At 37.9% G+C, this 18,088-nt stretch overlaps 1 protein-coding gene across 1 annotated transcript; it reads left to right on the top strand.

The window, feature by feature from the left end:
• Positions 1-1,631: 1,631 nt before the first annotated feature.
• LOC103154822 (protein sidekick-1) lies at positions 1,632-13,328 on the top strand. The gene is made up of 9 exons (XM_007576240.2): positions 1,632-1,860; positions 1,948-2,085; positions 2,164-2,325; positions 3,606-3,731; positions 4,208-4,372; positions 6,664-6,801; positions 8,497-8,617; positions 8,699-8,828; positions 12,466-13,328. Exons 1-9 carry the CDS (start codon positions 1,647-1,649, stop codon positions 12,769-12,771), a joined length of 1,500 nt encoding a protein of 499 aa, XP_007576302.2. The 5' UTR covers positions 1,632-1,646; the 3' UTR covers positions 12,772-13,328.
• Positions 13,329-18,088: the final 4,760 nt, after the last annotated feature.

Here is an 18,088-nt window from a genome sequence, read left to right as displayed (position 1 = left end):
ACTAAATGGAAATGAATGAAGAACAAAATGCAAGAATAAACTAAGAAACTAAAGTAAATACAGAGGAATAAACTGGTATGGCAAGACCTTTCAATCAATAATTAATACAGAGGAGTGTATGGCAAGAATAAACATACTAGTTTCAGATAAAAGGTAAAATAATATTGTTGAAATGTCATGGGTTTGTTGAGACCACATCTAGTACTGAGAATAAATATATCTTACAGATCATAACAGTAAATAACTTATCACTTATTTATGTTTTTAATTAGATTTGATTAAGAACCAGATTTGTTCTTTGTAATTTCTGTCCAGTAAAACTATTAACCTATAAATCAATAGAGAGGTCTATATATAGATATAATCAATGTTTCTGTCTCATATTTCTATGGCATTAAAGGACCTGGAACTTTTGTTTTTCCACTGAAAGCTCTGGTTTGCACAATAAATGCCATGTGGGTGAAGTTTTATGGATGATACTCTGATGTCCCATTCTCTTGAAGGCAGCACAGAGCTGCACCACCAGAAACAGAAACACTGAGGAGAAGAGTTATGATTAATGTAGTTACGGTTCTATCCATGTTTTAATGTTGCAGAGCTCAGTCGTTTTGCAAATAGNCTGGCTTGTATTCAGGTGTTCTCAGACACCAAATACATCTTGTATTAATTATTACACTGTGCTTTTCAGCACATCATTATGATTATATGTGCATGTTTGTTTTTGTAGTGTATTGCTTCTCTGTTCTTTGTGTACACCTTTATGAACCATTCTCTTTAATAAAAGACTGGCTCTGGATCAGTCTCTATAAACACCACAGTATCACCTTCTGGCTGCACATCAGACAATAATTAATTTGCAGTTCCTGTATAGTTTATCTGAGATAAAAAAATAAGGGTGCTAAAGTGCTCAAAGACAAAATTGACTCAAAAGCTAGGCTTCAGAAAAGTGACATGAGTCAAAGAAAATCTTCAGAGACACCAAAACTACCAGAAATATATTTTTCTTGCCATTAAGGAGTAAAGTATATGCTTTTTAGCATAATTTTCAACAAATATTAACCTAAAAACATACAACAGTTGTATGTTTTTCATTATTTGAAACCCAAAAAACAGAAATAATTTGCTAGTTTCTTAAAAATGACCAAAAATGTTCCTAAAGCAGATGTCATCCCCTGAGCTCTCACATCAATAGTCCATTGATCCATTGATTTCCTGCAGTGCTGTTGTGGTTTAGCCAAGTAGGAGGGACGACCGCTCCAAGATGACCGCCATATTTCCTGCGCCCGAGAAGTCAATCTGAGGTCTACTCTTTACTATGTCTGGGCTACACTAGGGCCGTGTAAACACAATAAAAAAATTAGATGTTTTATCACTTATCATATAGTTAGTTGTTCCATGCTCTTCAAATTTCCATATGAAGGATTGAGCTGGATTGAGCTGTTTAACCTGTCATTCATAGGTTGTCATTCACGAGAGGACCCAAATTTGGGTAACCTTTACTGTACAGTTGGATTTATCCTTAAAACTAGATTACACACAGATTTACAATTTAGGTGAATTTTAAAGCACTTGGTTGCACTGAGTTATATTTAGGGTTTTCAGTTTGAATGAGGCTGAATACAAGGTTTTTTTGGAACGGCAGCAGTATGAATCTATTGTTCACTGTGTTCCAGATTCATTACTGGGAAAGAGACAACCAGAACCAGACTGAGAAGATGAAGGTGATTTTTGTCCCAGATACCTGTGTTCACCTCACAAACCTGACCAGCTATACACCATATATGGTCACACTGACTGCCTTTAACACTGCTGGGGATGGACCTCCCAGTGACCCCCGCGGGGCACGGACCCTGCAGTCTGGTAGGAATTTCGTTACAACTCAGTTCCCTGGAAACTAAACCGTAAGGCAGCGTGTTCTCTGATCTCCCTGGTCTGTTTGTTCCGCAGCGCCCAGCCAGCCAAGCTACCTGACCTTCTCTGAAGTGACGGGGGGGAGTGTCAACGTGTCCTGGGGAGCTCCACTCACTCCCAATGGACAAGTGGAAGGCTACCGGGTCATCTATCAGCCCACCGCTCCTGTACAAGGTATGCACAAAAACAGACACTCACTCATTAAAGGGCATGTCTGATGTTACAAAGTGGTTTCTCCTCAAAAATCTGCAGGAGTGAGTAAAGTGGTGACAGTTGATGTGAAAGGGAGCTGGCAGCGATGGCTAAAAGTTCGAGATCTGATCAAAGGAGCAACGTATATGTTTGGGGTTCAAGCTCTCACAGTCAGCTACGGATCAGCAGTGGAAGCAAACATCACAGCTCAACCTGTGAAAGGTGAGCAGAGCTGACAGAAATCTCTACATGTTGTCACTTTAGACTTTGCTTCAACTCAAATTATTTTATTTAGAGTATTAAACATTCAAAGTATCTTTTGGTGTTTTGTTAAGCAAAGATTTAGATATCACCAGCTGAATTTAAAAAAAAAATTAAGATTTGACTTTACCTGCAAAAATATATGTTTTTTATCAATATAAGGGTATAAAGTTTACATACAAATAACCTTTAAATATGGGTCCCAAGGTATACAGTTAAGTCCAAAATTATTCATACCCCCAGCAGATTTTATTTTACATTTATTTTTAAAATAAAATAAGGAGGAGACTTTAGTTTCCATTTTGGATTCTCCTTCAGATTCAAATCTGGACTCTCCCAAAAGTTAACATTACTTCACACCAGAAATTAAGTGTAATTGGATATTTGACATCGAGAGGAGCCAGATGAGGTGGCTTGGGGTCAGGATGCCTCCTGGACGCCTTCCTGGTGAGGTGTTCCGAGCACATCCCACCAGTAGGAGACCCCGGGGAAGACCCAGGACACGCTGGAGGGACTATGTTTTCTCAGCTGGCCTGGGAATGCCTTGGGATTCCCCCGGAGGAGCTGGAACAAGGAAAGAGCCTTCTTAGGCTGCTACCACCGCAACCTGACCCCGGATAAGCTGGGCTGGGCTGGACTGGGCTATTTTTGACCTGTTCTTGGTAGAAATGGTTGCTCATTTAAACTGGTTCCTCCATTCTTCCTTGTTTTCAGCATTCCTTACAAATGTCCAACAAGGTTTTGGCCAGTACAATTAATCATTCACTATATTTATATGTGCCAGTTTACAACAAATGTCATTTCCAGGCATTTTACAAAAAAATATTTCAATTTAATCACATATACATTCCAATTGATCCTAGTTATCAAACAGTGCAGTATGCTCAATTAATCACTCAACATATTAAAAGGTTTCTATCTAAAGAAACACAGGATAATGTATTGAATTGTATTGAACCAAACGTGAAGTACCAACCTCTGCCCCTTCCCCTCCTGACACAAATGGAAACAAAGTGGAAATTAATACTTATTGTTATTATCAGGCCAGTTTTATTTATCGGACCAATACTGATATGTTAAAAAATGACTAATACCAGTCGATAGTGATGTTAGTGCCGATGTATTATGCATTGCTAATAAATTATAGGTAGGATTAAACTAATTTCTGTGGGTTGATTCCCAGGAAAACAACACAAATCAGTACCATGTCTACATGTGAATGTGTTCTTTTGATACTAAAGGGTCCCCTGGGCCGCCGGTGGAAATGTCCATCACCAAGACATCATCTGCTCTCACCATCCACTGGTCAGAGGGAGACATGGGTGCAGCTCCTGTTACTGGTTACGTTGTGGAGGCGCGTCCCTCAGGTGAGCTCTGTTGCTCATTGCTTCGACCTTTGCACTGTCTGCACTGATTCTTTTACTTACTCAAACTAAACTGTTCTGAGTGGCAAGTCTCTGCATATCCCATGGTGCAAATCAAGTCAGGCACAATTAAAGATCTGTGTGCGTGTGTGTGTGTGTGTGCGTGCGTGCGTGCGTGCGTGCGTGCGTGCGTGCGTGCGTGCGTGTGTGTGTGTGAGTGTGTGGGCACATGGGTGCGTGTGTGTGTAGGTGTGTGTGTAATGCAGGAAAGGAAAGAGCTTCACCACTCTGCAGGAGAGCAATTGTAGTCTTTGATTGAATTTTTCTTCTGCTAACAATGAATAAGCCTCTTTATTAAAAATCGTAACAGCAATTACTGCCTCCACCACAATATTGTTACCATCTAAAATGTATCATTCTTACTCACAGCTAACAGTTCTATCCATCCACTTGTGTTAATGAAACCTGTATTCCTGTAGATGAGGGAGTCTGGGATTCCTTCATCCGACTCCTCCCTCCAGCCAGCAGGTCCGTCTCCGTGCCACTGGAGCGTTTGAGGTCAGGGGTCAGCTATGAGTTCAGAGTCATTGCTGTGAATCGCTATGGTTACGGACAGCCAAGCGCACCCTCCGTGGCTCTTGCTGGTAAACACACACAGATGTGCAAACCACTGGAGATAATGCTGGGAAAGTTTAGACAGTAGATCCAGCCTGATGGATGCAGCATAGAACAGGAAGATACTGAGGTGATTGGGTTTTTGCCTCCACGTAAAGGCAGAACTGCTTCAGCTGCAGCCTGTGTAACAGGTCAAACAGAAATCTAACCTCAGATGCTTATCAGTTATCTTTCAACATTTAGTTAGCGCTTCTGATGAAAAGATCAGAGGAACAGACACTTAGAGTTGTCTTTATTTTCAAAGGATTTGCTGCGGCATTTTACTTTTTGTATTCTAAATACACAATATCCTGAATGAGTGTAAAATAAAATAAAAAACACTACTGTGCTGTTAAAGGGGCAAAGTTATGTAAAGTCAATTACTTTTCTGTGCTTTACATCAGGTTATAATGTTAATCCTTCATTAAAAACATACCGGGAGTGTTCCCTTCTTTCATCCATGTTTAAGAAATCCTTCAAATCTCCCACGGCAACCATTCAACTGTTTATGCAGTTGAATGGTTGAATGCAATTGTACCTCCTCAAAGAGCAGACCTCCCCGCAACTTCCTCCTTCAGACTGGCTAGCAGCAATTAGTAAACACCTGATGGAACTGTGCATCTGCAAAGTCTGATTTCATTTGGCAAAAACGTTGTTACAGGGTTAATAGAGGAGCCATGTTGTGATGAGTTCCTGAGTTTCAGAAAGAGCAGGAGTTTTTAATGAGACAAAGGCCCAATTTCAAGGCATTAAATTATGAAGTTGAATTTCTTTTAAGTCATATTTGATAGGCATAGCATTTTTATAACAAGTGACGGCAGCATAGTTCGTTGATTGTGCCATGATATGGCACTATGCCTGGAAAATACACAATACTGCCCTTTTAAAAAAATTTCCCCCTGACATTTTTTGTTTCTTTTTGTCCCACTAATGTGTTTCAGAACATTAAGCAAATTTTAATGTCAGAAAAGGACATTTAGTGTAAATACAAAAGACTTTTTTATGCTGGAGCAGCAAAAGCCCTGATGTTGGTATCCATTGCTAATAAAAGTGGTTTGGAGTCACTTGGATCTTTAATATAAGTATATTGCCACAATGATCTGTTTGAATAATTTTGGGGGAAAAGTACATCAATGTGATTTTTTTTTTTTTCTTTTTTTTTTCACAAATTGCAAAGCATCTTCTACTATGATGTTTGGAGAGTTTTTGCTCTGAAGAAAATATAAATTCACAGAATTGATGACAAATTATCTTAAATATTTTTGCAATCATATTATGGAGACTGGTATTTAAATAATTTCTTGATAGTAATGTGTGGCTGGGTAATTTTCCATCTTTGTTTTATCCCAGGGGTATAGCTTTTTATTTTTTTCCTGTTTTACAGATGGCCAAGTTGGTTTGTACAGAGCCCTTTAGGGGAGATGGGGATTGTTTTTTTCTTTTGCGTTCCCTCGCAATAATGTACTGATCAGTTCATGAGGCATAATTGAATACTGTAAGCCATTCTTACGGTGGCCATTGTACTTTCTACTATAATATAAGGCTTTTGTGAGGTTTTTCGATGCATATTAATATCTCGTTGTGAAATATCTGAAGTTTTATATCTTTTTCTTTTGGATAGAAATGCACCACAAACCTATGATATAAACAGAAACTTTCCGTAAGAAGAAAACAAATAAAAAAATACTTTTTATTAAAACTATTTGGACTATTTCTGAGTTATCGCAGGGTAATAAGTCAGTTTTGATTGTGTCTCTTTTGTGTTGGTAGTCTGAATAATTAAAGCAGGGGTGCTCAAGTCCAATCCTCAAGAGTTACCATCTTGCAATTTTTAGAAGCATTCTTGCTCCAACAGACCAGGATCAACTCTGAACAGGTCTGATAACGAACCATTCATTTGATTCAGGTTTGTTGGAGCAGGGAAGCATCTGAAAGCTGCAGGATGGTAGCTGTCGAGGACTGGACTTGAGCACCCCTGCTTTAAAGGGATGTTTTTATGTGCAGTTCCATCTCAGCCTTACACAGACAGACATAAACATGCAGTGAATAAATCGATTTTCAATCAGTTTTTTTGCACTAAAGAGTTAAGAATAAACACTGAGGTTCTTTAAATGTGTATACATTTGAAATTTTAAACTGACATCTGTGACCGTATACAAAATAGACCAGCAAATATTGCAGCAAGCATATTGTTAAATTCACTTTTGTAGCATTATATGTTCGATAGAATCAAGAATAAATCAGACATGTTTAATGTCCTAATCCATCTCTCTGCGTGCAGCATTGTCAGAGCGTCCTTTTTATGAAGAGTGGTGGTTCCTGCTGGTGATGGCTCTGGTGGGCCTCATCCTCATCCTGGTCCTGGTCTTTACTCTGCTCTTGCATGGACACAGCACCAAATACAAGGCCTGTGGTACAGGTCTGTGCTTCTCATATTCAACCTTTAAGTCTTTCAGGTGCCACAATTGTGCAGATGATGTTTGTCCATTTATTTTTATTCTTCAGACAAAACGCTGTCAGCTTTAGTAGCATCATTACCTAAACATAGTGATTCAGAATCGTCTGTTTTTATGACACTGAAAAGCTGAGACACTTTTGGGGCACCTATTCACGCGTTTGTTTGTAAAACTGCCTCCAGCTGCTTGTTGAGCTGAGAGGTGTAACCTTGTTCCTTCACTCTGATGAATCAGGACAGAGCCCACTTCCAAACATCTGACTGGATTTTTGTTTTCCTTACTTTAATTTATTATTCTTAAATGCTTTTATTTTAGTACAGAAATCTACTCTGACTTTTTGTAGTTTTGGGACTAGCTACATCACTTTGCACTTTTATTATTTAATTTTCCTTTGAGATTAATAAGATATTTTGAATTGAACCAAAGCCAAATAAATGATGGAGATTAGTTGAACCTAACTCCATTTGCTGCATTTCTTCAATCCTGAGCTTTGAAGATTTATTTTATATTCCATCCTCCTCTTTGAAACAGTGGAAAGCTGACTTTTGCTCCTCGTCTAGTCTTATTTGTCACAGCTCATGTTATTTTAACATCTTTAATTGCTGTACTATGTTAATATATTGACTATAATTACTATATTTAACCGTAAAGTTAGCCACTTCTGAAAATCAACACACATTTCCCTTTTCTAGAATACCATGTGGTGTTATAAAGGCATCACTTTTATAGCCCAAAGAAGTAGAAAGGCATGGAGTATTGATTAACATCTAATCAACATAAATAGCTTGATAATTAAACTAATAGATGCACAAAATTACTTAACTTGGATTTTCTTAGCATTGTCAGGGTGCTTGTGAATTATTTCTTTATGTTGAAATTTGTAATTGATTAACTTTCCGACATAATAGCAGATGAGAGGAAATTAACATAATTGTTGCAATTGCTTAACAGAAAGAAGAAAAGTTTTGTCCTTAATCACCCTCTGCCTTAAAAGGATCCATGTTTGGTTGTAACAATAGACTAACTGAGAAATATTTATTTTAGATATAAAAGCAATACAGTAATAATACTGTAGGCTGTTTATTTTCTATAATTTTGAATAAAATTTGTCAAACAGATGATTACATTATGTGATAAGAAATTATGACTTGGGGATTTATTCAACCTTTTATTTTAATTGCAATTTATTTTTTTGTGAGAATGAGTCTGCTCACAGATAATCTGTGAAAAGATTGATCTCCTCCAGCTCCTTCTTGAGCTGCTGTTGCTGCAGCAAGGCCTTAGTGCTGTCAGTCAATGCTGCTAATGCATTCATGACATTCCTTGCTAGCTGCAGCATAGCAAAGACCAAGGGGGATGAGCAGTGCTACATGAGATTGTGATTGACTGGGGTAAGCCCCTCCTCCTGCCTCTGATTGGTTGTTTCTAGTTAGCACTGGGAGCACTGGAAGGAGGCAGAGGAACTTGATTTTTTTTCTCACATATTTTCTGTCTCATTCCATACTGTCAGGACATGGTGACAGTTTCAACACATATGTATAAAAATAGCTGAATAGTGGAGGTAGAATTAAAAAAACTTGATGTCCTGCTGTATAGAAACAGTAATCTATTGGACCAGCTTCTTCAAATGTCCTTCTTTTTTTCTTATATTCCTGCAGGAAAGCACATTACTCCAGGGGAGGAGTCGGTAACCCTCGACAACGGTGGTTTTACTTCTCTGGAGCTAAACAGCAGAACACTCAACACCAAGAACTCCTTCCTCAAAAAGAATGGGACCAGGTTAGCTCTCTCAGAGGATTACATAGCACTAATCCTCATTGGAAGAAAAATAACAGTTTCATCATCCAAATTTGTGTCCAGATCTCCACCCAGGCCCAGTCCAGGTGGGCTCCACTATTCTGATGAAGACATCTGTAACAACTATAACGGAGCAGTGCTCACTGAAAGCACCACACTCACAGAGAAACCCACTGAGGTCTCTGAATCAGAGGTATCTGTGTTTTCTAGTCTGTCTTTATGGATGTGGCTTTCCAATGTTTGCCTCAGTTTAAGCTCCTCCTGTTTCTGTTTGGTGTAACTTTGTCTCAATATGTGCCACAATTTTACACCAGTGTGTCTGACTTATGAAGATCAGTTGGTTAGTGCCAGATATTTGATCACTAGTTTTTAACTGGCGTCTTTTTATCTACAGATTGTGTAGGTTAATTCCTCAGAGTTTATGTTTCTACTACTGTTAAGAAAGGAGCAAACGAATAGCTGTAGAGTGAAAAAGATTAATCCTTCACATTGTGCCTCAATCAGTTTTGGTTCTGGACTGAGTTCACGGAGCTGAATCCAGAATATGATATAAAGTATTCTAACAAGTCTGGAAAAGCAGGGAAAATATTTGTTTTCCCCCACTTTATTCCAAATTCTGTTCTCTAAATCTGTTCATTCATTTATCTATCCATCCCTCTGCCCTTTATTTGTCAAGCTATTTGTCCATCTATTCTTCTACTTTCTTTCCATCTTTCCTTCCCTTTCTTGTTTTTTTTTATATTTTTATTTTTTTTTTCTGGTTTACATTTAAAACTTATCAACTGCTAATGTATCTGCCATAAATTCACTTGGAACGTTTGTGTTCATACTTTCAAAATGACCCAAAAAAATTTACTGAAAATTCTGGAACCACTGTAACATGTCACCAAACAATTGTGATCGATGTGATCCTTACAATTCGGAAGCACTTTACATTTGGAAGAAAATCTGTCTGATATTGTCTGAGGTGTACAGTCAAAAGAAAGTGACAAGTATTTTCAGTCTTCAGTTTGTGTAGCATGTCTTCTGTCAAAAAAGCTGAAAAGAGAAATATAGATTCATGACTGATCTGATTTATTATAGTCCTCAAAGGGTTAGTCGGCAAAACAACATGAAGCTCTGCTAACAGGCTCTGACTCGTACAAAGCTTTTAGTCCAACAGAGGAAGCTGAAAAAAGCCAGGTTAATCTCAGTGGATGTAGCTCTTAGAAGGCTATTTTAGATATTTGTTGTGGTATTATATTGCTGTGCTGTAACTTTGGTTTTATAGAATAGAATAGAATAGAATAGAATAGAATAGAATAGAATAGAATAGAATAATCTCTGATCATTGTATATAATAAAATTAAATTCCAGATATAACAAAAGGACTTCAAAGAATAATAAAAAAATCTAAACATTACTATATTAGACAAATACAGCATAATGAAAATAGTGTATATGTGCTGATTATATTGCATCTTTTCTAGATATGTATCATATTACACAGGTCTCACACTTTTAATATAGCGAATCTGTGTCTTGCAGAAATAGTCACATGCCTGGAACTTTGACATACCATAAACTTCTGTGTATTTTCCTTGAGATGTACAGTTGAAACCAGAAGTTTACATTCACAGAATAGAAAGACACATGCGCCATTTTGTTTCTCACTATCTGAAGCTAAACCAGTTTGTCTGAATGCTTTGCGCCATTGTTAATTTGGAAGACCAATTTTTAACTTCTGGGCTGATGTTTTTAGATGTTTCCATCCAAATGTGGAAACATTATGGCCAAACAGATCAGGACATGACTCCAAAAATGAAAGTTACTGTCCCTGTGTGCTTTTGCAAACTGCAATATGGCTTTTTAATGTTTCTTTTGAAGTCATGGCTTCCTCCTCACAGACCATGTTGTTGCAAAACAAGTTTGGTCTCATGTGACTAGAGCACATTCTCCCACATTGTTTGCTGTATCCCAACATGACTTGTGGTCAGTATTAATGTAACCCAGTTACTTTTTTCAAGTAACAAGTAAAATAAGGAACTACAATTAAAAATAAAAAAAAGTCATTAGATTACTGTTACTCCACACAAGCAGACTGTGATTTTGTTTGTAATCCTCTCATGACAATCATGTCTGTGTGTGCGTCATCACTGGTCATGGTAACAAACCAAAGCGTAAATCTGCAGCAAACAGTACAGAGTGCAGCAGAACAATGTAGCGTTTAATGCTTGGAAGCGCCATCATTAGCTGTTCGCTCTGTGTGGGAAGAAAACTTATCTCTAGTGAAAATTCTACTTCATATTTGAACAGTAGCCCCGAGAGCCCCCAGACCCTCTCACTGACTTGACCATTGCAGCTACCACATAGATTCCACAGGGCAAACCGCTGACAGCCCCTCTCCTGCTAAACAGGTGAAAAGAGATTTTTTAAAACTCATTACTAGTCCTCTCTCTACTTCAAAAACTGTTAAAAGATGGAAATGGTACTAATTCAGAGGACAGTCAGGAGATATCAATTTAAATTATTTTATATTATCACTGTATTTTACATCTATTTTGAATGAAAGAATGCAAACACAAAAACAATTGTGCTTTGCATGGTTAGGAAGAAATATAGTTTAACAGAAGAGAGACTTGATTTTCTTTATCATGGAATGTGCAGAAGAAAATTCTTCAAATCAGACTTGCATTTCATTACATTTTTTGTGATGAAATGTACATTAAGTTACAAGCCAAACAAAAACAAGTAACTAAATAAAGTAATTAAAGTAATTAATTATTTTTAAAATAAGTAATCAGTAAAGTATTAACTGGATTATTCTCTTGGGAAAGTAATCAGTAATTACTTTCGAATTACTACTAAGTTGGCCAACACTCCTTGTGCCAAACCTCAAACATGACTTTTGCTCTTTCTTTCAATCCTGACTTTATTCTATCCATTCTGCATGAAGGCCAGAATTGCAGAATAAACAATCATTCTGTAAACGATAATTCACCTGAGCTGTGGATATAAAGATATGATAGAAAACTTTACCAGTTTGAATTATAGGCTGAAGTTGACTGCATTGCTAGGTGACTAGGGTCAATTAGAATGTATGATTGGATTGAGGTGACATGTTGTGAATTGCCTCTAACTATATAAATAAACCACTTATGTAGCTTTTTAAAAAATGATTTAATTTTATTTTATTTTATTCTATTTTATTTTATGTTATTTATTTTTTTATCTTTTTTATACATTTTCAACTCAGTTTGTTGTCTTGGATGTTATCTACAGATATTAGATTAAAGAGTGATCCCACTTTAAATTTTTTATATTCACTTTAAAATTAAGCACAACTTTGTGTTGTTTTGTCACACAGAATCTATGTATAATACAATGGAGTTTGTTGTGGTAATGTAATAAAAAGTAGTTAAAGAGAGACTTAATGCTTTATGTTGAAAGTCTGTTTGAAGAGACAGACTGAGATGATTGAGATCAACATGTTTATGACTTTGAGGGGACAAAAGTTTCTTCTTTAGATTTTAACAGCAGCTTGTAGCCATCATTTGGAGAAAAGTTTTCTGTGTCGGTTTGCCTTTGTTTTAATTAGCCTCTAGCGCCCTCCAGAGGGCAGCAGCTCAGATGTGTTGAGACGGAGTTTATTCTTCACTTTTTCCTTGAGCCAATGATCCTCTCAACGTATTTGGAAGCCTGCTTTTTATAGAGATTCAAATATGTTTTAAAATAGCAGGAAAATATCACAGAATAGCATTTTTTTCTGTACCAGTAATTTAGTTTTCCTGTCTTACTCTTGTTCCTGTCATAACTGGTAAGTTGAAAAGCATCCTGTTGTTTGTGTGCAGCTAACGGACAGCGACTACGAGGATGAACAGCCAAAGCACTCCTTTGTCAACCACTACATGAGCGACCCCACTTACTACAACTCCTGGAAACGGCAGCCCAAAGGCCTCAAAGGGACAGGGAGTCCTTTTGCCTACGACGAGTGTGCCACCGCTGACACAGAGCCCTACTATCAGACGGTGGTGACACAGCACAGCACAGGGGGAGCTTACACACCCACAGGGCAGCCCGCGCACACACACATCAATCCCAACGCCAACCCACCGGGGTCACGCACTCCTGTGACAGGGTTTTCTTCCTTCGTTTGACTCTAGAGACAGTGTTTGCACAAAAATGCACAAACACACACACACACACACACACACATGCACACACACACACCCACACATGGAAGAAAGGGGGTGCTGCCATGTGTTTGGGCTGAAGGAACTGGGAACAAAGGAGCCGTCATGCCCCAAAGAACTAAACTCACACTCCTTACTCGCCTTCGTCTCTGCTCATGAAGACCCTGTGTTCAGTGTGTGCTCTTTTTCTTAGTGTGCTTAAATGCACCATTACATCCTCATTTTTCACAAATTCTCACCAGCTTACTTCTGTCTACTCCAGAGACTCTCCACAGAGAGCCGTAACGACTGTATTTATGTGTTGAGCCCATTAATGTCTTGCTAAGACCCCCCCTGGAGCTAAAGGAAGCTGGAACTTCTGCACAAAACTTCTCGTCTGTTTTCTGTACCTACACTTAAGTGCACAAGTCCCCACTTAACACCATCTCTGATGCACTATTTCAGCATCTCCAGCTGAGAGATGGGAACTTAAAGGCTGTGGGGGAAAAAAAACTACACACAAGTGAGCAGCTTTTTTCTTTTCCACAGACTGATCCATGCACACAAACGCAGCGCTGCCAGCTTTCAGATACCACAGCAGACAAGAGAAGAAAGGAGAAAAATGTTTGATAATCACAGCTTTTTGAATCTGAAATGGACAGAGAGTGAGCATGAGCAGATGTTTTTCAGCACTTACCTGCAATGTCAGAGCGTTGAGCAGTTTGGGATAGTGATTTTTGAATTGAAATACAGTACTTTGAAATATGTTCACATTTTGTCACATTGCAACCTCAAAATTCAGCTTGTATTATTAGGATTTTATATGACAGACTATTACAAAGTGGTGCATACTTGGAAAATTGAAAGAAAAAGGATAGTTTGCAAACTTCTCAAAGAAAAACAAAGTGTGCTACACATTTGTATTCAGTCTCCTTGCATCAGAACTTTTGCTGCAGCCACAGCTGCACAACTTGCAAATCTACAGATTAAAAGTAGTAAAAACATCTGCTGCTCAGACAGGATGGAGAGCAGCTGTAAACATCCTTTTCAAGTCTTGGATTAAATTTACATCTGGACTTTGACTGAGCCATTCATGATAAGACACGATCTAAACCATGTGTTGTAGCTCTGGATGTTTGCTTAGGGAGGTGCGGTTGGGAGGCTAACCCTAGCCCTTTTTTTGCTATCCTGTTTCTGCTGGAGAAGCATCCCCAAAAAATAATGCTGCCACCGTCCTGTGAGTGCATTCAGGTTGATGTGCAGTTTTAGTTGTCTTATAACCCCAACTCCAATGAAGTTTCAACCTATATTCAGTTCAATTCACTACAAAGACACAATAATGTTCAAACAGGTAAACTTTTTTTTCTCCTAATGTTCACTTATTTGGATTTGATGTCTGCAACACATTCCAATGAAGTTGAGACATTGTTTTACACAATAACATCCGAACATCACTAGAATTGGGTTTATTTAAACATTATATTTACAATTTACATTACATGTAAATTTTGGGATCATCTGACATCATCCACAGGTTTGCTTTGGCCTCTATGCTGGTTCTATTTTTAGTTGGTGGACTGAACAGAGCTCTGTGAGTTTTTCAAAAATTGGGATTGTTTTATAAACCAACCCTGCTTTAAACTCCTCCACAGCTTCTCCATGACCTGTCAGCTGGGTTCTTTGGTCTTCATGCATTTATACTAACAAGAAATTACTCCCAGGTGGACTACATTTACTAAGTATTTGACACTGGATTTTATTTATGGGTATCAGAGTGAAGAGGGTTAATAAAAAAAAAACAGCACACCATAATTAAATTATTTTTGTTCAAATTTTTTACATCATTTACCCTTTTTTGTACTATTCTATGTTTGTCCAACCCCTAACCTCCTACCTCTGGAGTTTGTGCTTTTAATGTCACAAATGTTAAAAACGTTAGACATATTAATACTTTTACAAGGTATATGGAAAAATTAGTTTTTTGTTTTTGTTTTTTTACTGTGTACTGCCTGTCCTCCTTTTATCGCAGCTTCCTAAGCCATAATGCTTGCACTGAGCTGAAGCCCCAAACATTTCATCTTCATTTTGCTGAGATGACATTTTGTTTGTCCAGGTCTTGGGTGCGACATGTGTGCCTACAAGCTAACGTGTGAAACAGCTCTGTGCTCACTAAGCCTGGCTAATATCTGTGAAGTTCACTGCACAGCAACATGTGCCATAGTGTGTGTGTGTGTTTGTGTTTTTAAGATGGATTTTGTACATTTAAGCCCTTTTTACTTCTGTGTTTTATGTAGTTCTGATGTTTATTTAGTTTGATTCAAGCATAAAAAGAACACAGCAGGAAGTGCATTGGCTGATGGAGGGAAAACGGGTCTGATTTCACATTTTTAAAAAATCCAGAAAAATGGACAGAGGAGGGAGCAAGTTTACAGATGCTTGTTGAGCATTGTTCAGATTTGAATGGTGGAGCTCCCACAGGCTGAACCTTGGTTTAACTTTCAGGTGTTGGGTGACTGATACTCTCTGATCTGTTTCTCCACATGTAAACAAAATCCATCTGTAAGTTTTTGGTTCTGATTGATTTAAAGGTTCTCTGGCCAAGCAGCAGTGTTTCTGACTCTGACATGTTTATTTTCAGCTCCATACAGTGTGAATAAATGGTCATTGTATAACAGCGTGTTAGTGAGTTTGTAAAAAGGAAGTGCACATTATTACATAGACAGAATTGCAGATGTGGTCCAAGATATCAAAGTAAAACTGTTGTTCTGAAAAGTTAAAGGAGTAACAGAGGAAAGACACATCAGAAAGAAATGTTGAACAGGTAACTGAATTATTAAACAATGAGGCAAGAGCTAATTACACTGAAAAATGTTGCACTTATCACCATGCTGGTGTTTGCTTTTTAATCTCAGAGTTAAAAGTGCAATCACTACTTTGATTACACAAGAATAACAAAAATATGCATCTAAACTTAAAATCAAAGTACTAAAATGAAAAATGCCTAAGTTATTGTTTGATAGTCTATAACATGGAACTTTCCATCTATAATTAATAGTAAATATAAATCAGTGAAAATGCTACCCTGCTTTTATTACTCTCACAGCAGCTAAATGAAATTAAGTTTCCAGATTTACTGGCATTGATTAGCTATTCCTGAGTGACCAGAAGGTGGAACTTAATTATTGAAACCTCTGACATTAAGAACTGTTTTTCTCTTTGCATTTAAATTAAGTGTATTCTTCTTGAACTTTAATGTGCTCTCAACACTTTATATGTGTCTCCCACATCTGGCAAGAGATTAATTTAGCCTGAAGGATTTTAAATCAATCCTTCCAACCAAGAAAAAAAGTGCTTTGTTTTATTTTTCTTTTTTTTCAGCTCTCAATAAATTCTTTCCCTAAGCTGATACAGAGGAAGACTCCAGAACTACCATCATCACTCTAAAGGTTCTGCTGGTCACTTTTACTTTTTTTCATCTTTAATATATCCTGGAACTGAAAGCAATCTGAGCTAACCGAGTGAAAACACAACATGCAGTGTGTTTGCAGACAGAGGCGGATCAGCAGAGCTTTTTACCAGGACCCTCTGTGTTTTCCTGCTGATGTCTGTCCCTAAACAACAAGAGGAGAGATGACTTAAACCTAAGAGTAAGCCTACGGCATGAACACCCAAATCTACGAGACTACTGGGATTTTAGATGGCTCTGTTGCAACGTCTCGGGTTCCAACTGGACAAACTGGAAGTTTGACTGCAGGCATATTCCACCCAGGTAGTTGATTTGGAACAAGAAACAACAATAAGTGGTGGAGATGAAGAGTTGCTGCTTTGAAGCCTCAATAGAGGTTCAAAGCAGGTATTGCTTTTCAAACCAGTTTGGGGTATGTGTTTGGGATTATTGTCCTGTTAGACACCAAATTGTGTCAAAGTTCCCATCATCTAGCTGTACTGAGGTGAAGTAGAGTTCCATCCACTTTGTGCAGTGTACAAGAAAAACATTAAACCCAATGCCTCAGTAAACCCAATGTAGAACATGCTGGATTGTAGATGATGACCATGGTGTTGAAGCAGCTTCCAGGTTATGGTGGGCTTGTGTTGGTGTTGAACCACTTTCCTTTAATGAAAGAAAACAGAAATGGAAATCTGGCAATCAATGAATCAGGGGTTGTGGGAGGTAAAGGGTGGGGGCATCTGCTGCAATGGGAGTAAGTGAGACTGATTAAATAAATATGGAAGAGCTATGATGGAGCATCATCTGAGAGATGGAGATGAAGAGATGACATAACACTCAGGGATCAGGTATTGGCCATAACTAAACTGAATATGACTAAACATCTAAGTACCAAGGAGTGCAACACAGAGAAATAATCATGCACACACACACACACTAATACCAAAAAGCAAATTAGACTGTGGGTGGAACAGAACAAAACCACAAGAAGAAAACAGAATCCTTCAACTCATGGCAGTATGGTATTGATGCCAGCAAGCAGATGTGATCGTCAGATTGTATCTGTAAGTGAGATATTTTTCTGTGCAACTGAAGCCAAATCTTACATTTTTCAAAAAATTGCAGTCTCTTTTGGCATATTCAAGAGAAATACTTAAATATGCCTTCATTTTTATCAAATCCTACTATCAAACAAAACTGATTATGGAAACAATGGACATGGTTTTCTGCTGTGTCTGAGCTGGCCTGACGTGGTGAGGCTATTTTAAACAGGAGAAGAAGCTTCTCCACTGATCAAACATGAAGTGGGTAACAAGGAGCTAATCTGCTCAGGCTGAGTTAATCCCTCACAAATTAATTTCATCAACTTTGCCCCTAAACATAGACAGGAAAACACCTGACATATAAATTGCTGATTAGCATGACAACCTATTGACTCTGATTAAACCCCTCAGTATAAGTGCAAACAAAGGGAGAGCACTCAGAGCCGACATTCTTACAGATGTCACACATTGTGACTTGTTAAAATTGGTAAAAGCTTTTTCCATTTTTAAATGGGATTTTCTCTAATCTTCCTGCTTTGTGTTATTTAGTGACATGTTCAAACACATCATCAAACACGTCTGAGCATTGCTAGTCATTTTTGGTCTTATAGCTTGAACACATTAAAAACTTTTGAAATCACATTTTACATTACATTTCACTGTAACTTTGCTAACCCCCCAAATTTGCTCTTAAAAAATTTCCCTGTTTAGTGTCCCCCCAATAACAAAATGTGATTTCCTCCCCTGGCTTAAGCATGGAATTTGCTGCAGTTCACTAGCAGTGAGTTTTAGAGATTTTTAATCTCACTTA

Source organism: Poecilia formosa, unplaced genomic scaffold (genome assembly GCF_000485575.1).
Source record: "Poecilia formosa unplaced genomic scaffold, Poecilia_formosa-5.1.2 Scaffold402, whole genome shotgun sequence".
NCBI classification, from domain to species: Eukaryota; Metazoa; Chordata; class Actinopteri; order Cyprinodontiformes; family Poeciliidae; genus Poecilia; species Poecilia formosa.
The sequence above is the reverse complement of the archived record's forward strand: the minus strand, read 5'-3'. Positions and strand labels throughout refer to the sequence as shown.

Bases quoted from the DNA above. Each gene is read 5' to 3' on its own strand.
- LOC103154822 (XM_007576240.2), top strand. From the start codon at position 1,647: ATGAATCTATTGTTCACTGTGTTCCAGATTCATTACTGGGAAAGAGAC. The intron at 1,861-1,947 runs GTAGGAATTTCG...TTTGTTCCGCAG, and splicing joins GGCACGGACCCTGCAGTCTG to CGCCCAGCCAGCCAAGCTAC. The intron at 6,802-8,496 runs GTCTGTGCTTCT...ATATTCCTGCAG, and splicing joins ATACAAGGCCTGTGGTACAG to GAAAGCACATTACTCCAGGG.